At 44.7% G+C, this 20,163-nt stretch overlaps 2 protein-coding genes and 1 long non-coding RNA gene across 7 annotated transcripts; 1 reads left to right on the forward strand and 2 right to left on the reverse strand.

The window, feature by feature from the left end:
* Positions 1 to 7,925: 7,925 nt before the first annotated feature.
* On the reverse strand, positions 7,926 to 10,163 carry LOC127300766 (uncharacterized). Of its 3 annotated transcripts, none has more exons than XR_011745313.1 (5): positions 9,633 to 9,765; positions 9,408 to 9,511; positions 9,207 to 9,293; positions 8,469 to 9,106; positions 7,926 to 8,132 (listed from the first exon to the last, which is right to left on the reverse strand). It is a non-coding gene; the product is annotated as an uncharacterized lncRNA (long non-coding RNA). The 3 variants fall into 3 exon arrangements; XR_011745311.1 differs by lacking the exon at positions 7,926 to 8,132 and adding an exon at positions 10,031 to 10,163 and having other exon boundaries at positions 8,944 to 9,106; positions 9,633 to 9,931; XR_011745312.1 differs by lacking the exon at positions 7,926 to 8,132 and having other exon boundaries at positions 8,944 to 9,106; positions 9,188 to 9,293.
* LOC127300764 (probable LRR receptor-like serine/threonine-protein kinase At1g07650) lies at positions 8,810 to 17,498 on the forward strand. Its single transcript, XM_051330932.2, is given in 25 exon segments — positions 8,810 to 8,944; positions 9,739 to 9,871; positions 10,064 to 10,135; positions 10,240 to 10,308; positions 11,239 to 11,310; positions 11,389 to 11,460; positions 11,542 to 11,613; positions 11,697 to 11,768; positions 11,856 to 11,927; positions 12,042 to 12,113; positions 12,181 to 12,252; positions 12,362 to 12,433; positions 12,533 to 12,598; positions 13,038 to 13,103; positions 13,187 to 13,225; positions 13,340 to 13,398; positions 13,708 to 14,087; positions 14,182 to 14,377; positions 14,568 to 14,735; positions 14,961 to 15,079; positions 15,169 to 15,379; positions 15,468 to 15,702; positions 16,145 to 16,295; positions 16,957 to 17,286; positions 17,288 to 17,498. Coding segments are annotated over 25 exon segments (3,033 nt in total). The 5' UTR covers positions 8,810 to 8,814; the 3' UTR covers positions 17,321 to 17,498.
* LOC127300765 (probable NADH kinase) lies at positions 15,467 to 19,739 on the reverse strand. Of its 3 annotated transcripts, none has more exons than XR_011745310.1 (6): positions 19,531 to 19,739; positions 18,643 to 18,888; positions 18,398 to 18,478; positions 18,159 to 18,310; positions 17,648 to 18,084; positions 15,467 to 16,387 (listed from the first exon to the last, which is right to left on the reverse strand). XR_011745310.1 is itself a non-coding variant. In XM_051330933.2 (5 exons), exons 1-5 carry the CDS (start codon positions 19,654 to 19,656, stop codon positions 17,709 to 17,711), a joined length of 981 nt encoding a protein of 326 aa, XP_051186893.1. In that variant the 5' UTR covers positions 19,657 to 19,739; the 3' UTR covers positions 15,467 to 17,708. The 3 variants fall into 3 exon arrangements, 1 of the variants encoding a protein (XP_051186893.1); XR_011745309.1 differs by having other exon boundaries at positions 15,467 to 15,940; positions 16,070 to 18,084; XM_051330933.2 differs by having other exon boundaries at positions 15,467 to 18,084.
* Between the last annotated feature and the right edge of the window lie 424 nt (positions 19,740 to 20,163).

The raw sequence follows: 20,163 nt of genomic DNA on the forward strand, positions 1-20,163 counted from the left end.
CGGGAGGAGATGGGCGCTTTCGTGCCAATAGAAGTGCCCAGGTCCGTGGAGGTGTGGCATCGGCAGGAGAATCAATTAATGGGGAGGTCATCACTCACAGTCAGACCTCTGGCTGGCCTCGATCGCACTCGCGGTGGACGCCGGCGGTGAAACGCTTGCAGTAGGTAGGCAGGCGGCGATCGATCTCGCCTAAGGACGGCGGGGCCGGGGGCAGAGCAGGGTGAGACCAGTCCGATCTGCCCCGGGTGCAGCTCCTCGCCATCGTCCACCTCGGCGAAGGACCCTCGTCATCAACTTCGACGCGATTGAAGGGCGGGCTTATGGGAGCTTGATCTCTCATCGAATCGCTAGCTATTCATAGATCGATTTTGATCTACTGTATCTTGGATTGATTTGATGCCAGGGAAATCTTTGATCCTCTATTTAAAGGCCGTAGAAGGTAGGAAAAGCCCGACGGGTCTAATCGGGATTCTCTGTTCCAGCTAGGAATTCTCTGCCAACACGGCTCACTGCCGCTGCCGTAGGGTTGCGCGTCATGGAGTTCAGTCTCGCGGGGACAGCCGAGCTGTTGGTTGCGAGCCGAGATCCATCCGCACCCGACGGGCTCTGTCCTGGGCTGTTGTTTTTTCCCCAAACGTTAACCGGTACTATGGTATTGTGCAGTATTATGTGGTTTGGTGGGAGGGCAAAACGGTCCAATGAAAAGTTGGACGAAAATTTTGGCAGAAACCTTAGCTCCTTTATTATTAGGTATAGATACACCGATACATGCAAGCGTTTACCAGACACGAGTCTAAGCTTGATCTAAGGCAATAGTTATGAGTTAAGGTAGACTTTTCTCTAATTTCTATAGGACTGTTACAACGGTGCAATCATAGTACCGAGATACCCTCTCAGCTTTACATCTTATCAGTATGTTGGTGTCTTTTTCTGTAAAGAACCACAACAATGGTTTGTTGTTGCAAGGAACACCACATTTTGTTATAATTGTTTGCACAGAACATAAAAAGTAATTAAGCAGCTTGATGGTCAATTAGTTTGTCGAGTTTGGTGTCAGGCGGGCCTAGCGTAGCAATTCCTATCTGTAGTCTGCCGCATCGTCAGTTTGGACGGACGCTCAAATACTGCACCTTTAGCATGAATTTTATAATAGTTGGATATTTTCAAAAATAAATATGAATATTTCCAAAATTTCGAAACTTTTCAAAATCTAAATACTTTCACTTCTAAACATTTTTAAAATTTGAAAAAAATTAAAACCTAGACATTTTTCAATTCTATTTTTTTAAATTTTGAACTTTTCAAAATCTGAACAAAATTTGCAGGTTATGGCACGTCACTGGCTGTCTCCAGGGTGGCCGCCTCCGCCTGGTAGGGACGAGACAATGGAGAGGAATTACCACGCTGGACCGCTGACAACGGGACTGACTAACTAGCCAGCAATTGTGTTAATTACTGATTATGGGTTGTATGTAAATAATTACAAAAACGTGTGGTGTTTCTTGCTAAAACAAACCAATGTTATGGTTCCGTGCAAAAAAGACACCAACAAATGGTGTAATCGGCTGTTTCCTCAATCACTAGGGGTGGAAACCGATCGGATGCGGATCGGATAGTGCCTTTCCCAATTCCCATCTATATTTCTATATTTTCAAAACAAATACGGATGTGGATTCGGATGTTTCCGAATACGGATTCGAAGAGGATATGAATAGAAGAAAATAATAGATTCATGCCTTATAATAAGCCAACTGTAGAATGGTAGAGAGATAAATATACTGATATAATGCATCATAGTTTCAAGTTGAATACATAAAAAAAACATTTGACCGATTTGTTAGTTTCTCTAGGTTCGATAATTGGCATATTGGGGTGGAATTACTAAAATTGGCTAACATAATCTTATTCGGACACGAATAAAACCATTTTCATATTTACTTCAAAATTCAATAACACAGCTGTGTTTGTTTTTTTGTAAAACGGATCTAGATGTTTACCATATGTATTTTACACACGTCGGATTCAGATATTACCACTTCTATTTTCAATTTCTCAAACACAAATGTTGACTTAGAGCATCTCCATCGGCGCCTCGATAGCGGCCCAAATAGCATTTTGGAAGGGGGCATCGAAAATGGGCTCACACCGGCGCGCTCCAAAAAGCGCCGGCGCAATTTCGAGCCCAATAGAAGCGCCGGCAACCCGTTGTCGGCCGCTTCGCGAAGGGCGTGAATCGGACGCGCCGGCGCCTCACGCAACGAATAATTTTGGGCGTGGGAGCCGCCTGACAGCCACACATCCCAAAATTATACATCCTTTTCCCAAAAACCCCTTCCCCTCCGCCGCTCATTTCTCCCGCCCTCCGCTCCATCTCCCATCCAGACTCCAACCCGAAAAACCCTCACCGCCGCCATGCTGCCGAAGAAAAATGCTCCGATGAAGTCAGCGAAGGCGCCGCCGAATCCGCGCACCGTGGCGCCGAAGGAGAAGCCGGTGAACATGTCGCAAAAAAATGGGATGCCATCTGCCTCACTCTCAACAAGGACGGCGTCGGGGAATATGGGCCGATCGATCCCGCCGGCGCCTCCACCTGGCGCCCCATTGGCAACAAGAAGGCCAAGGCCGAGATGAATGCGGCGCCGGCAATGGCCGCCATGGACGCCTCCCTCGAGAAGATGATATCCTCCTTCTCAACGGAGAACAAGGAGGTGTATCCGCCGTCGTGTGGAAGGTAATACTAGAGAAGCAAGCCATGAAGATTGAGTTGGAGAGGGAGAAGGTGGAGGCGGCGAAGATGGAAGCTCACGCTGCCGCCATGAAGGCCACCAATGAAGCGACACAACTTTCGTTAGCCAAGATGACTCAATAATCCAAGATCTTGATGGCTGACATGGCGAAGATGGACCCATTGGCGAGGACGTGGCACGAGATGTATCGCGAGCGTATTGGCCAAGAGGTGACGGAAGCGCGAGCTGCGTCAGCGTCCATGACTCCCTTGGCATCCTCGACGTTCATAACTGCGCCGGCACCATCGACGTTCATGCCTCCCCCGCACCGTCGACATGCATGCCTCCCCGGCGCCCGTCGATCTGGTTCCAGCGATGGAGCTGTCGCCGGGGCTCGCCGACGATAAGGATGTCGTCGAGGTTGAGCCGCTCATGACCCCGTTCATCTGATCATTTGTCCTGGAAGCCGAAGTTGCTTTTTTGCAGCCAGACTATAATGGCGATTTGGTGGTCGTGTGTTGGCCCAAACTTCATATTCGAAAACCTATTCAAATTTGGTGGTCGTGTGTTGACTCAAACTTCATATTCGAAAACCTATTCGAATTTATGTGCATTTTTATGAGTTTTTAATTTAAATTATCTATAGGGCCCGCCGGTTTGGGGAGCGCCGGTGTGGGCGCAGCACCCCTAAATGGAAGATGCAGTGCCGACGCCACCCATATGGAAGTGCTCTTAGACCAGGTGGGCACGCCGGTGGAGATGCTCTTAGACCAGGTGGGCAGCCAGGCTGGAGGAGGTATTCCTACACCCGCGATGGAGACAGCCGGAATTGCGACTCGCCGATCTATGTACAAGAGGAGAAGAAAAACATGACAGATCTATGTACAAGAGGAGAAGAGGAGAGTACTACCACAAAATTATTATAAGGTAGACTTTTCTGTAACTTCTATAGGACTGTTCTAGGTAGACTTTTCTCTAATTTCTATAGAACCCTATACCCTAAAATCTAAACCTAAAATTATTAACAATGGTGCGATCATAGTACCGACATCCCCTCTCAGCTTTACATCTTTATCCGTATGCTGGAGCCACTCAACCTTGGTATCCGTGGTTCGCAGACCACCGGCCAGCGTCCCTTCTCCATCAGAACCAGTGTCGATGGTCGATGCATCGTCCCGTCTCCTGTCAGGCTGTCAGTGCTCTTTGCATTGGTCTGGGGCTTTAGTTCTGGGTAGTTAAGAGAAACGACTGAGTCCAACCTTATCCACTTGAAGCAAGCTGGCTGCTAGAAAGAATCGTACAAGTATCGGATAGAAATTGTCGTGTGTATAGCAGCCCTCTTGCCAAATATGTGTGTGTTTGATGATTCTTTTTATCTCCAGAGAGTTGAGTCGAGGTTGGTTTTTCACTGCTAACACACATTTTATCCGGACAGTGATTTCCTAATCTGGAAATTCAGTTCAGCAACACAGAGTTCAGCAACCTGGAAATAGAAGAAGATTTGGCTCAGTTAATCAGGGAAACCGGGCCCAAAAACCATACAGAGTGGCCGAGTTTATGAGGGAAACCGGCCGACAAAACCGCACAAAAGTCGGAGCCTCATCGCCCACATGAAATGAGACCACCGACTACCAAACACACACCACCAAACCCGGAGCCGCTGCTTCGACGTCCCCTGCTCGGAGGCGAGCCGCAACGCCGCACGACGTGGACGACCTGTAGCCCAAGCTACCAAGGCGACCACCCGCAGACCACGAACGCCGCGCCAAAAGATCCGGGGCCGCCGCCCCGACTTGCCAGCCACACCGACCACCCCGTCGCGTAGCCGGGCCGACGAGCTCGCTACCCACGTAGCACGAACACGCCACCCATGCCTTGCAAGACCATGACCACACCCCATGGAGTCATCGCTGCAAGACCATCCGAGGCCGCCGCCTCGGCGCACGTCAACCGTCTGGGGCCGCCGCCCCGGCATCCACCACCCTCGACGACAAGGCAACCAAGCACAACTACCACCCATCTACCACACCACGAGGACTACGGACTCCAAAAGCGGCGCCTTCAAGAAGGTAACGGCACAGTGTGTCGCCACCGCCCGCTCCAAGGAGCAGAGGTTTTCACCCGGAGAACGCAAGAACTCGCGACAGCAGGAGACCAAGCTCCCCGATGAAGCCCTCAACAGGGAAAACGGTACCCAAGGGCACCGCCAACATCGGCACCAATGGTGCGAAGCTTTCGCCTGGAGTGTCAACGCTATCGTCTGTCGTCAGGCCCACCGTAGGCCCTTGCAGAAGAGGTGCCCCGTCGAGCAGGGTGCCTTGTTGCCGTCCGCCAAACAGAAAACGGAGCTGGGAGGCGCCCATCGGGGCCCGCAGGGGCCCATCTGAGCCCGTAGGAGCCCGCCCAAACAGAGCCACGCGCGCGAGCGCCGGCGGCGCACTAGGCAGCGCCGTGCCAAGGGGAAGCCGCGGCCGCCCCAAGCTGCAGGGGCCGCGCCGTGGCCGGACGGCAAGCTGCCGAGCAGCGAAGGCCGAAGCCGGCCAGGATCCCGCCGCCAGGGCCGGCGTGAAGAGACGGCACGGCGTGGGCGACGCAGACGCGACGAGGGGACGGCGGCGGCGAGCGTGGCGGCGGGCCACGCGCGGAACCAGCGCGGACGACGGCGACCTCCGGGACCGGCATGGTGGCTTCCCTCCGAGGCGGCCATGCGGGGGCCCGAGAGGCATAGATCCTCGCCGCCCCCGTCCTTGGCGGCGCACGGCTTAGCCGGCGGCGGCCTCGGGAGACGACGAGGGGGCGGGCAGAGGAGGTGGGGAGGTGGCGGCGGGAGGCTAGGGTTTCGCTCCCCCGTCGCCTGGAGGGGGCGACATGAGAGCGATGGGTTACCAAAACACCGTAGTGTTCATATAATAGATCTCTACTTTTGAGTCAAAAATATATACTCACTCTGTTTCTAGATATAAGTTGTATAGTTTTTGGCATAGAAATTAAAAAACACACACATAGAGGAAAATTAGGACACATTGATTTTTAGGTTTCAATGTGGCTGTTGCTTCTTGGTTCCATACTTGTCATGAACGGATGGAGTAGTATCTACTGCACAGCTGCACTACCATGCAATGGTTTAGAGGTAGACAGGTAGTTGATTGGATCTGTATTTTTTTTTATTATAGGTCATGAATTAGTACCTGATTCCTACAGAAAGAAGTACTCCAACCGTTCGGATTAAATGGACGCGGATAAGTATCGTTTTAGGTTAGCATCATTCAGAAATATGGTATGGATCGCGTCGATTAAAAACGTCCGGAGGTAGTAGATGCCGTTGGCCTCCTGTTTGTCTTTCTTAGCAAAAATCAGCAAGCCATAGAGCGCCAGCACTAATCATGGTTGAAAAACTTACATTGTACTCGTGTCAAAATTATTCCAGTTTTCTCCATGACAAATATTTCTAAATGGATTCTCACGAGACTGACCGAGGACTGTGGTATTGAATCAAACGTAGGGAGCAGTAGTTCTGATAGCACGGATAGCTGCAGCTCCCATTGTTACCACCAATTTGTGGATTTTTCCATGGCCCTGGGCAGAATTCACTTGTGTCCATATCATCATTTACAGCTAGCTAGCTGGAATATATGAGCGGGTTGACAATCCTCCCGATGATTATCGTTTGAAGAGACGGAAGGGGACCAATTAATCGGCCGCCTAATCTGAAGAGGCTACACGATTAGTATCGCATAGAGCTTTCTTTGACTGATGAGTCTACCAGTGTGCAGTACAAGGAGCGCATGTCGCTAATTAAGTCTTCGATGGAAACAGTGTCTTAAGGGTTTGAATGTTGCTGAGGTTTTGAATTAGCGACAGCAAGATCCAGTGCATGTCGCTAATTAGGGGGATGAGGTGAGGATCGTCTCCACGAGTCCAGATATACGCATATTTTTCTTGCAAGTTGCTAGCGTGGTTAGATGTTGATATGCTCACAGTGGTCTTCCGCTAGCCTTGAATTTGTGTTGACGAAGATGGTCAAAAGGTTGACTTGGACCAGTGTGGGCAGCGGCTGGAGGAGATATTTGGACACGCGCGATGGAGACAGCAGGAATGGCGACTCCACCCTGATAAATGCCGTGCGAGAAAACATGGGGAATATCTGTACATGAGAGGTACCCACGTAAGGGCAAGTAGCGTTGCCTTGTCTGCACGCGATAAAACCATCGATTTTTTTCAGCAACCACATATTTCATTAATGGAAATTAAGTTACGTGAAGCAATGCATGTGAAAATTAAAAAAAATTATCCTAAATTTGCATATAAAATTTTAAAAGATCAAGAAATACAAAATGATCCCTAGAGTTTTCTGTAATCACCATAGACAGCGGCCGCTGCCCAACTCCAGCACCGGCAAGACAGACACACGACGAGACGCCGAGCCTTCACCATTACAAGATTCAACAAAAAACATCATCACCAACAACCATCGATTAGAACCCGGGTATGGTGGCAATGTAAAATCGAAAGAAAGAAAAAAGAATAAGAAACTACAGCTAGTGAGCAGAGGATCCAGTTTGGGGAGGAAAATTGATTTAGTATTTATTTTTATCACCCGCCAGCTCAAGGTAAAAAAATGGTATAATTTTAACATAAACCCTGTTCGGAAATAAGTGACTCAAATTTTCCTAGATATAACTTAAAGTTTTACTATTGAAACCGTATCTAAATAAGGCATGTAACGGAAAGGTTTTAGCAGATAAGAGTTTAGAGCATCTCCACCGTGGAGCCTCAAATCGTAGCCGACAGCGATTTGGGGTCCTAGTGAGAGAAAGTGCTCATACCGGCAACCCCCATATGAAATCCACGTCATTATGAGCCCAATAGAATAGCCGGCGAGCTTCAACCAACCCCTATGCTAAGGAAGGCTATCGGGATCGCCCCGGCACCAAACCCACACCACTCCCATGTCGATTTTGGGGTCTTTTTTCTATCGAATCGGCTATGGGGGAGTACCGGTGTGGGAGTTTAGAATTTTTTAACCAGCATTAGCGACCCCAAACGTAACCGGCATGTGTGTTACCGGCTACTATTTAGAGGTAAGGTGAATCCAAGGCAATAGTTCCAAGTTCAAGGTAGACTTTTCTCTAGTTTCTATAGGACTGTAAGTAACAACGGTGCAATCATGCATATTACCGCCATCACCTCTCACCTTTACGTCTCTTCCACACCATCTTTATCCGTATCTTGCAGCCACTCACCTTGGCTTCTCTCTTCTCTTGTCGGCAGACCACCTGCTAGCCTCCCTTCTCCATCAGAACCAGTGCCGATGTGTTTGATGATTTTTGATATCCGGAGAGTTGAGTCGAGGTTTTTTATTTCCCTCTGCTAATTCATTTTTTATCCGAGCAGTTATTTCCTACTCTGGAAATTCAGTTCAACAACACATTTGTTAATATAATAGATCTCTACTTTGAGCAAAAAAAAACATAAAACTACGTAGTATAAATTCAAAATTATCTATGCAAGAATCTAAATTATGACTAGGAGCGCATTTCCAAACTCTATCCACCGACAGCGGTCGGCAGGTAACATGATTCCCACTGATTAATTTCCTGAACAGTGCAAGAAAACACTGTATGTATTAGGAAAAGGAGAAAAGGAACAGATTTATTCTCGCCTGGTCTATGTATAGCAGCTAGATATCAGAAACAAAGCCTACATTGCACCAAAATAGACCAGGCGAGAATAAAGCCCCACCTCGCCCAACAAGGACGCAGCATCGTGGTTTCACCAAAGCTTCTTTTTACAGCTCGCGGCAGACTGAGGTCCACGTGCCGGCGCAGGCCAAATTTACCAAGGTTGCAACAAGGCAGGGGCAGAAGATGAGACTGACCGTCTGACCGTCTGCGGGCCCAAATCATGCCGGAGAAACCACCCAAAGTAGCGGCTTTTTGCCTAGAAAGCCAAGTCACTCACTCCTCTTGTCTTCTCACCACTGCGGCACTGCCAGTCACTCCTCTCGTCTTCTCACCACTGCGGCACTGCCATCGCGCTCCACTTGGAAGAGCTTGGTGAGCAGCAGAGACCGAGAGAGGGAGGAGAGATGAGGGCATGGAGCTTGCCCTGTGGATGGAGACTGCTGTTCTTTGCCTTGCTTGCTGTTGCTGAGGTCCATGGCTCCTCAGGGGCCAAGGCAGCTGATGCCCTCCCTCCTAGGCTCTTCTCTGCTGAAGGTATGTATGCTTAATTAGCAGCTGTGTGCAATTCATTGGTCGCTGCCGTCTATCTGGTGCTTTCTCCTTTTCTCTTCTGCCTTTGGCTCACTGGTTTACAGAGAGAGAGAGATGCTTGTGATAAGCAGAGCATGCTTTTTTGCTTACAAGGCTTGACGAGAACTGCAAAAAGGAACCAATGCCTCACTTTAGTTCAACATATATGCAAGAATGTCTAGAAAACAAAGAAAAAACTTTAGTTACCCTCCAGAGGAATGCGTACAATTAAGTTGGAAGTAAATGGGTTCTGGTTCGTTTTGCTCTTCATCCATCCGTATACATGTGAATGTGAAAAGCTTGAGTTGAGAACCTGTAACGGAGAAGAGGGGGATAAGCAGTGACAACCAGAGGAAAAGTCAAGATGCCTTTGGTTCACGGGTTTAGAGAGAGATGACTGATAAGCAGAGCATGCTTTTTTGCTTACAAGGATTGATTTCTCTCCTCTTTGTTCTTCCTTCCTTTCTTTTGGTCCGCTTTGTTTCTCCCATTTTGGTCTTCCTTGCTTGGGAGTGTTCAACTAGATGAGAACTGCAAGAAGGAATCAATGCCTCACTTTAGTTCAAAATATATACAAGCTAACAAGAATCACTAAAGAACAGAGGAAGAAAAAAAAAACTTAGTTGTCCTCCAGAGGACAAGAGCTGAGCACCTGTAATGAGCACGGGGGTGCTCAAGATGTGGTCCAGTTCCCCCGAATATCTAGAAATTGTGTTTTTCTGTTCTTGATTTCCTTTCTCTTTTTGTGGTTTTCACAGTGCGCACGCTTCGACGGATTGCTGCGGAGATCGGGTTATCACATTGGAACTTCTCCGCCAATCCATGCGGCTCCGGTGGCCTGGCGTGTGACTGCTCCTTCAACAACAAGACCATATGCCATGTCACTGACATGTATGCACGCATGACTCCTTGTCTCTTCTCGTCCTTGTGTACAACATACCTGGGGGATATCTGTGTTGCAACAATACCTTATGACTTCAAAGTTGATCTTGCTAGAGTAGAACTGAGCAGATCATGTTGTCACATTTTTTGAGCTCTAACATGTGCTACCTTTGGTGCTGTTCGGATGGATCATCTTCGCAGATTCCTCAACGGGCACAACTTCTCCGCCCAGCTCCCACCAGACTTCGCTGACCTGCCTAATCTCATCCAGCTGTAAGTATATTGATGAATAGCCAGTCAAACTAAATCTGCACCATACACTTAAGTTGATTTTCAAGAGAACAATAACACCATAATTCCATATTCTGATGTCGCAGAGACCTAAGCAGGAACCTCTTCCATGGTGCAGTTCCTGACCAGTGGGCCCGGATGAGGTTGCAGGGACTGTGAGTGGCCTTACCCTTCACTTTCCCCGTTGTCATCTTTCAGTAGTACAGAAAAATGTAGCATGTGGAGCTATTTTGGATTCTAAGAACAATATGCCACTAGAAGTCTAGAAAGGTTTATATTTTGGGTGAACTGGAGAAGACACAGTCCCGATCTTATCTATGGAGCATGACTGGAGCGTCGGCATGCAAAGCATCTCAGATAGCAACAAATTAGTACCTTTTTCAAACTGTTGGGTATCTATTGTGCAGTTCTACCAACTTTATCAGCAAGTACAAAAACAGTTTAGGATGAATCCATGAAAGAGAATAAACTTAAGCAATAAGCCACATTTTCCATGTTGCTTAATGTGGTAATATTTAACCCTATTGTATGTAAGCTACTAATTCAGTTCATATTCCCTTCATATTATTTTACAAGCCATAGTATGGTATAAATGGAATTTATTCTCAAAGAGTATATTAAGAAAGCCACCAATAATAGAAAACCATTTTAGCCTTGATTTGATTGTATCGTGATTAGAAGAGAGAAAGGTCAGTATGCTGGTTTAGTCATGAACAGCAAGGCAGATTATAGATAAATGATAGTGGAGGAGAGAAAAATTCATCAATTCTGCATGCATGCCTTATATTTGGAAAGAAGGTCGCAAAAATAACGGGGATATATTTTCGAATGGAAGGAATACTAAGTTAACAAGATTATGTTGAGTTTTCAAAAAAAAAAAAAACAAGATTATGTTGTATGTCAGCAGAAACATTACATGGAGCAAACATGCAATAGTGTGAAATGCATTTTAACAATCAATTTCTACTTGTTCCTTAAAATTTAATTATCTCCTTGTGTAAGCCAAATTATAATTTTTTTGGAAGTGTTGTCATACAACAGAAATGTGCAGCATGTCATTGATCTGACATGCCAAAGTTCTGCAGGTCACTAATGGGAAACAGATTGTCAGGGCCTTTTCCCGTGGTTCTTACGAAGATCACAACCTTGACTAACATGTAAGTAAGAAAAAACAACTTTGATTCACTACTATTAAATTCTCTTTTCTAATTATAATCTGCAATTTAATTCGAAAGGAGCATTGAAGGAAATGAGTTTCATGGGCTAATCCCACCTGAAATTGGACAACTCGCTCAAATGGAGAAGCTGTGAGTATTTTGCTTTGTTTACACACAACAGAGTTGGTGAATATAGTTCCTTAATTATGACCTATACTGACCTTCACTCAGGATAATATCAACCAACGAGTTCACTGGACCCCTGCCAGCTGCTCTTTCCTTGCTGACCAATTTAACCGACTTGTAAGGATACCATGATCTTTCTTATTCCCTGTTGTGCTCTGCAGACTCTTTTCGTAACGCCCAACTATCGAAATTTGTAACAGAAGGATTTCTGGAAACAACTTATCTGGAAGAGTCCCTGACTTCTTTGGTAAATTGACAAAGCTTGTAAAATTGTAAGTCAGTTCAAGACAAAAACAAATTTTGAAACCACAGATACCCACACCCATTTTGTTTATTTAAGGTGATTCCTCTTGATGCAGGCAAATCGAAGGATCTTTGTTGGAAGGGCCTATTCCCTCGGGCTTGTCCAAATTGACAAACCTCTCTGATCTGTATGACAGCAATTCATTGATAATCCAATAATTCTACCTGCACGATCCAACTTATTAATTGGGTAAGATTGTTACACTAACAGTAACTCGTGGTGGCATTTTTCTGTTAACCAGGAGAATTAGTGATCTGAGAGGCAGTGGATCATCTTTCCCAGATTTAAGTGGAATGCAGTCGATGAAAACATTGTAAGTGTATGATGCGCTGAAGTTTTCAACCTTTCCCTTATATATAATATTTACTGTTTATATGCAGGGTACTTAGGAATTGTTCGATCAGTGGGAGCCTCCCGCCTTACATTGGGGACATGGAAAATCTGAAGCATCTGTAAGTTCTTCATGTTGGTTATGCAGCATGTGGGTTAACAGTACACATGAAACATGTGTCAGTACTAAATGTATTCGTTATTCACATATCATCGATGTTCTTTATGCAGAGATCTGAGCTTTAATAAACTGACTGGAAAAATACCAGATTCTTTCACTAGCATGGGAAGCGTAGATTACATGTAAGTTAGGGTGGTTGTGATAAATTGAACTAGATATGCCATTTCATTGGGCTACTTTCTCGGATGCACGTCAAGTCCTCAAGAAAAACTATCTTGCAGATATCTAACTGCAAACTCACTCACTGGGGACATACCTGGATGGTTATTGCGAAGGAACAACATTGCGTAAGTGTGTACATGCACTCTAACGATGCATCATTCTTAGATGCTAATACCTACAGATATCCATGAAATACCATCACATGCCTTCCTTCTCAAGAATTTTCTAGAAGCTATCCTATCATTAAAGTTTAGAACATATGGGTTAGCATATCTAAGAAATAAAGTGTCTGTGGTTGTTAAATACTCAATTCATTCATTACCGGGGAAAACCTATAAGATGCAAGCTCAGTTAGCATTTCCTCAGAAATTGTTCAGACATCTTACTATCTGCTTGTCTGTTGGCTGCATAAGGAAATTGCTCTAAGCCCAAGTGTAAATGAAACTTAAAACTTAGAACGTAATGTGTCTGCTAGTGCTATGATTAAATCTATAAAAGTCTATAGTTATAAGATTTACATGGTAGTTGGCATAATAAAATATACCATTAAACTATAAAATGCAGGGACATATCTTTTAACAACTTCACGATGGGGAGCTCAGGTCCTAGCCAATGCCTTCAAGGAAGCGTGTAAGAAGCTGTGTTACGATCCCTGAGCTTTTTCTAACACTTTAGGAAATAATTAAAGTTTCATGTGATTCTTCAAATTGCAGTAATCTGGTAGAGAGCTATTCTCCTGAAATGAACAATTTGTAAGATTCTTTATCTTGTTACTTCAAAAGATTAAAGAGCTTTAGACCAACTGACCAGTCTGGACACAACAACATATCTTTTTTTAATTTGGGCAATCCTACCTTTTTGTGCAGAAATAATATCCAGCCATGCTTGAAGAAGAATTTCCCATGTGCTGCTTTGAATGGACAATGTAAGTTGGTCACCAATGTAATAACAGAGCAATTCCATAGTAGAAACAAACAACAAACGGTTTGTTGATGCTTTTCATTCATATCGGTGCTCATAGTGACAAACAAGAATTCTTTACTAATGAATCAAGAGAAGTTACAAATTGCTATTGCTGGATTATAAAATCATCAGGATAAACTCTTAGGAAACACAAGCAACAAGATAACTCACAGGAAATCATTGGTTTTAAGCACACGAGCCAAACACTAGTTATTTTGCTTTTTGATTTACCCTTGAAGTGCATGTAATAATGTCCTGTACATTTTCCCAGACAGAACCTCCTTGCATATCAATTGTGGTGACAAAGAAGCAATCATTAGTGGAGTAAAATATGAAGCTGACATGGTACCAAAGGGTGCTAACATGTTGTATGTAAGCCAAACCTCAAACTGGGCATTCAGCAGCACTGGGAACTTCATGGACAACAACATCAACGATGACAACTACATTGCGTCAAGCACATCAAAGTTGAACATGCCCAACTCGGAGTTGTATGCAAAAGCGCGTCTTTCCCCTCTTTCGCTCACATACTATGGGCTTTGCATGAACACTGGGAACTACACAGTTAAACTCCATTTTGCCGAAATTGTATTTACAAATGACAGCACATACTACAGCCTTGGCAAAAGAAAATTCAATGTGTTCATACAGGTATGACTCGATAGGCAGACATTCGATCATTTCATTTTTCATAATAGTTGTATCTTGTTAGATCCTCTGATAATAAGATATTCTATGATCTCAGGGGAAGATGGTGCTAGAGGATTTTGACATCGAGCAATCTGCTGCTGGAGCAGGGAAGCTAGTTATCAAGACTTTCATAACACATGTCAGAAATCATACACTTGAGATTCAATTCTACTGGGCAGGAAGAGGGACAACAGGCATTCCATACAGAGGATATTACGGTCCTCTAATATCTGCAATATCAGTAACTCCAAGTATGTCATTTTAACACATGAATTTCTAGGTTTGCATAATGTGCTCCATTAATCACTGTGAACAACACTACATCATCGAATAATGAACAGCACATGGAGGCATCTGACTTCTTGCTTTACAGTTTTGAACGATAAAATGTACTATTTCTGAACAATCTGGTGATTTTGATTTATGTGTGTTCATGCTCAGACTTTCCAATTCCTTTGGCTGTTGAGCCTCCCCAATCTGGTGGTAGCTCAAAGACTTCAAGGACATCTAAAGCTTTGCTGATTGGAACGCCAATCGTTGCAATACTCGCTGCTCTTGTTGTTGGCATTTACTGCATTAAGCAGCGACGGAAGAGCTTGATGCATCAAGGTACTATAAATACTTCTTAATCAACTTTTTCTATTTATACCTTACATGACAAACTTGTGCCTATCTTTCACTTCGCTTCACTGTTCATGTAAACACCATCTATAGCATCTCTCTTTCCACTTCTCGGCAGAATTAGCAACAGCACAATGACTACTATATAGAGATATAAACTAGTGCAAATCATAAGATTCAACTATACCTTGACCATATGATACCTTTTATTAGATCTCCGAGCACTTGACCTCCAAATCGGCTCCTTTACCTTGAGACAAATCAAAGCAGCAACTAGGAACTTCGATCCAGCCAACAAGATTGGTGAAGGTGGTTTTGGTTCAGTTTACAAGGTCAGTCTTCACTGTCTCGCATGCTTAAATTCTACAAAGTCAAGTTAAAGTACAGGATTCTTATGACGGAACATTGGCCATGTTAGCAGGGTTTGTTGTCCGATGGCACCATCATTGCTGTCAAACAGCTATCATCAAAATCCAGACAAGGGAAACATGAATTTGTGAATGAGATAGGCATGATATCTGCACTCCAGCATCCAAACCTTGTCAGGCTGTACGGCTGCTGTACTGAAGGAAACCAGCTCTTGCTAGTTTACGAGTACATGGAAAATAATTGCCTTGCACGTGCTCTCTTTGGTAAATGTACTTCGTATATTTCTTGGTTCTCGCCTTAACTAGTGTTGCATGTTTAGCACTAATGAACAATTTCTCCTGTGGGGTCCAGTTGAACAATATAGACTGACATTGGATTGGCCAACAAGACATAAGATTTGCCTGGGAATAGCAAGGGGTCTAGTATATCTGCATGAGGAGTCTTCAATAAGGATTGTGCACCGAGACATAAAGGCTAGCAATATACTGCTTGACAAAGATTTGGATGCTAAGATCTCAGATTTCGGTCTAGCTAAGCTTAATGAAGATGGCCACACCCATATAAGCACAAAAGTAGCTGGGACTATGTAAGCGTTTTCAGTTCCATACCTCTTCCCCTAAATGTAAAATCATATCCACATATTCCAACTTGATCTACAACAAGGACTTAACATATAAAAGAGCAATTCAAAACAAAAGTGAATTGAAGTATGAACAATATAACATTTACCTCCAGCAAAATTACATAACACATAGAGAAATAAAACGTAACATCAGCTAAGGTAGTCAGAAACCCACATAAATGTAGGACCAGTTCGTGCTCTCCTGCACACACATAAATTCAAAAAAACATGCAATTAACTCTAGATTAACAATTTCCACGAATTGAGATGCTTAAAAACTATTAATAATTTCCATCTGAAGAACCACGGATTGAGATTACTTTTCTCATACCTTTCTATATAATTCTATTTGAGTATTTGACTGCCCAATTTGCAGCTGATTTGACCATTTTTATTACTCTTGCAGTGGATACATGGCTCCTGAGTACGCAATGCGTGGTTATTTGACAGACAAGGCTGATGTTTACAGTTTCGGAGTTGTTGCTTTGGAAATTGTCAGTGGAAAAAGTAACACAAACTACAGGCCAAAGGAAGATTTCGTTTATCTTCTTGATTGGGTAACTCCTTTGCCAACATTCACAGTAGTATGTACCATACTGAATCAAGACTCAATATATGGTCTCACATCCAAAGCAATTAGTACGTGCCTCTGGCAAATATTGTGCAAAGAAAAAAAAAATTAGCCACACTGTCAGGGCACATGGGCAAAAATAATTTTAATTAACACGTACACTATAAACTTTCTACTTGAACAACATTAGCTCAGTCATGTATCTCAACCTTCTGTCTGTTACACCCAAACTTCTCCTGGAGACATAAAGTCGTACACAATTTACCTTAACTTCTTTTACATATAGATGAATTTAACCCTCTAATTTGATTCTGAAAAAATAATTTGATCATCATGCAGAAGAATGGATGCTAGTTAACCCCATCGGATAATGGCATCTTTTATGCTTTCAGAATCAGTTTGCATTAATAGAGTTGATTTAACTCATAAATATGCATACTAGTTTGCTAATCACATATTGTCAAATTTCATGATTTTTACCTCTAGAGAAACAACAAATAGTTAAGGGAACTGCACTTTTTTCCATGTAGGAGGTTGTGCTATAGTGAAACATAATGCTTAACTCTCACGGTTCATACTTTATTCTCGTGTAAGTACGTTGAACCCTTGAAGAAAGAAGCTAACTGTATCTCTTAAATGTGTTCCAGGCATGTGTTTTACATGAGAGAGGAACTCTCCTGGAGCTGGTGGATCCAGACTTAGGATCCAATTACTCAGCAGAAGAGGCACTTCTGATGCTGAATGTTGCCCTCTTGTGCACCAACGCAGCACCGACGCTCAGACCAAAGATGTCCAGTGTCGTGAGCCTGCTTGAGGGCCACACACCCCTGCAACCCTTGCTGTTAGACCTCAGCCTTGCTGCAAACAGCCTGAGCTCAAGTGGTCTGCGCAGAAACTTCTGGGAAAACCCAAATGACAGCCAGACCATGACAGCACATGCATCATGTAACACCAACAGTGACTCGTACTCTTTAGAATGTTGATGGTAGCCTGAGACCTTTAGTGACTTAAATGTCAGATGTATTTCAGGTCTGTACATCTGTAAGAACCACTAGGGCTAGGCCAATATTTAGTTAGATATTAACGTACAAACACCTAATCCTGCTAAGGATGTGAATTTTCTCTGCTTTAGAACTGCTGAACTGATAAGATTAGTAAGATGCTGCCATGACACGAGTCTATCTCTAAACTCTGACTGTGTGACCTTGCTTATGCTTTTGCTTCAAAAAGGATTAACAACAAAATCGCCATCACTATATTATTAGATAGCACAAAGTAACTCCATGTCATTGTATAAAGATGCATCTTAGTTCCTAGATACTCAAAAACTCAGCTCACCTCAAACATCATGCCAGATCAATTAGCAGTCAAACATCACAACAGTGATAATGTTATTTCACTATAGAGATGCCTGATTTAACAGATATTCTGGCAAAACAACTTTTAAGATTGGAGCATCTGAAGAGATCTCAAGTGTATCCCCGTGCTGGATTGGATGTGTTACATGTGAACCATCGATATAGACAGCACCTTCTTGATTGTACCAAACAACAAGCATGTGTTGCTCTTGCTTAACTAACCCGTGCAGCAGTGGTTTGTCGGCATCTGTTGGTGAAATGGGCTCCCTTATCATGTACTGAAGCTCACGACTTGATATTGGCATCGTGAATCCTCCTGCTGATAGCATGGCGGCAGTTGATCCAGTAGCTGTTGAGACCCTGAGACCACTTGATCTAGAATTAATTAAACGTGAGGTCTCCATGTTGCTTCTTTTTCTGAAATGATAATACTAGTGAGAACTGATCGAAGAAAAATATCAGCTTCAACAGAAAGGGCTCAAAACAAGTACCTTAATGAGAAGCGTGATACAGTTGCTGGACAGGGGTGTGACACCAATATATCATTCAGAGCATAGGTTGGTAGCTGGGATCCATTTAGTTTCACGGATATTCTTGACAGCTCTGAATGGTTTTTACTACCAGCAAGGGTGGCATCAAGTATCTGAGGAAATGTCATGTTCAAGAGAACAGAAAGTCAGGAACAGAATTGAGTTCCTCAAGCAAGAAGACTAAGAAAACAGCAACATACCTGCTCAAAGTTCCTGGCAGTAGCTGCACACAGATATCCTGTGCTTCTTCTAGCATCAAATTCGTCAGTTAACTCATCAACCTGCATGAAGTTATGAATGAAACCATAAGAATGCCTATCAAGCACGTGTATAACCATTAGTCTCCTTAGAAGCATGCAAAGAAGTACCTATGTACTAGATGATAGTTATTGCTAATGTGATTGGTTTCAATAGAGGATTATTGTCAATTATCCAAAGAACTGACCTCATCAGAACAAGTAGGATCCGAGTTAACACCTAAAATGGGAATTGAGCTATCCAAAAAATGACTAGCCCGTAAAAGCGTGCCATCGCCACCAACGGTAATCACCAGATCCACATCACGTATTGGGTTTGCCAAATGATTTCGCTGCACTGAGATCCAGTCCAGGGGCATGCTCTGTAGCACACTCTTACAGAGATCAATTGTGTCCTTGTGAACTCTGCATCTGTCGTCCAGATAACTTAAGATCTGCGACAAGAAATTACATTGTAGGTAAGAGACGCCAAAACCCTTAATCCATTTCAGTAAAAATGGTTATGCAACGACGGAGCAGGAGATGAAACTCGGTGAATTCAGATGGCTATTAAACTTTCCCGGTAGTATGCTATGAGAGATTGACTTGAGAAGCAAGAGGCAGATTAACAGACAGTAATTTAGGCTAAAATACAACTGGATGTTCCCATAGAGGCCCAGCAAGGATTCCTGGTTCCCACGAGTCCAAGGAACACTGCCACTAGAGTCCTAGTAACTGACCAGAGCTCATACTCCACGCGAGCATTTCAACAAACAGCTGGCGTGCTCCGTGCTAGCACATGGAAACAGCAAACAAGACGCGCTGCAACTAGGATGAAGATGAAAAATCATACGACCGGCCACCTTCTGACGCCGGTGGATCGGACCAGGTACGGTCCATGAAACCGAGAAGCGTTGCATCCTCCTGCTATCAGTTATCTACAAACTAAAATTCCTGCAGGACTAAGCCAACTCCACCCCGCCACCATTTTAACCTCCTTCGGCGCACGGTGACTCGGGAGACCCAACCGTGACCACCAGGCAGCAGCGAAACCAAGGTTCCTCGAAACGGGGAGGGTGAGCGAGAGAGGTGCGGACCTTGGGGTTTGCGGCGCGCGGCGGCGGAGGCGGCGGCGGGATGGTGGGGAAGGATGCGCCGGCGAGCGGGCGCGGAGGGTATACGTCGAAGGGCTTGAGGAAGAGGAGCACGCGGCGGCGCGCCATTGTTTTGGAACGGGGAAGAGGACACGACCACCTCGGCGGGTGGCTCTCGGCTCCCTCTGGGAAGTTCTCCGTCCGGAGTTGCGGCACTACGTGTGACGATGACAGGAGGAGTACGCCTTCAAGAGGCCATTTGCACAAAAAGAGTAAAATACTCGAACTTGTCAGCGGGGTTCAAATAGGTCATCGTACTCACAAAATACCAATTTACGGTAACTGAATACACACGATGGTTTATCTACGGTCACTGGTGCTGAGAACGGGATGTATTTGTCGTTGTAGCACTCATGGGCCCGCCTGTCTGCCCGTCAGTTATGTTACATTTTGCAGAAAAACCCCCAATTCGTTCACCACGTCTCGCAAAAAGGGCATATTCTCGTCTTGCATCCCCACCTGACCTAACCCCGACCAAAAACTGCCACTCCGCCGCCGGAGCACGCCGGCGCGCGTACCCCCGCCTCCCCACACTGCCGCTTCTCTCCCTTACCGCATCTATTCCCGTCGGCTAGG

The sequence above is a fragment of the Lolium perenne genome, chromosome 5 (assembly GCF_019359855.2).
Source record: "Lolium perenne isolate Kyuss_39 chromosome 5, Kyuss_2.0, whole genome shotgun sequence".
Classification (NCBI taxonomy): Eukaryota; Viridiplantae; Streptophyta; class Magnoliopsida; order Poales; family Poaceae; genus Lolium; species Lolium perenne.

What these genes read in the sequence shown, in the direction of transcription:
- LOC127300765 (XM_051330933.2), bottom strand. Translation starts at nt 19,656, where the DNA reads ATGGCGCGCCGCCGCGTGCTCCTCTTCCTCAAGCCCTTCGACGTATAC. An exon ending in CGCGCGCCGCAAACCCCAAG is followed by an intron (nt 18,889 to 19,530) that starts GTCCGCACCTCT and finishes TTCTTGTCGCAG; the next exon opens with ATCTTAAGTTATCTGGACGA. An exon ending in ATCCTACTTGTTCTGATGAG is followed by an intron (nt 18,479 to 18,642) that starts GTCAGTTCTTTG and finishes AACTTCATGCAG; the next exon opens with GTTGATGAGTTAACTGACGA.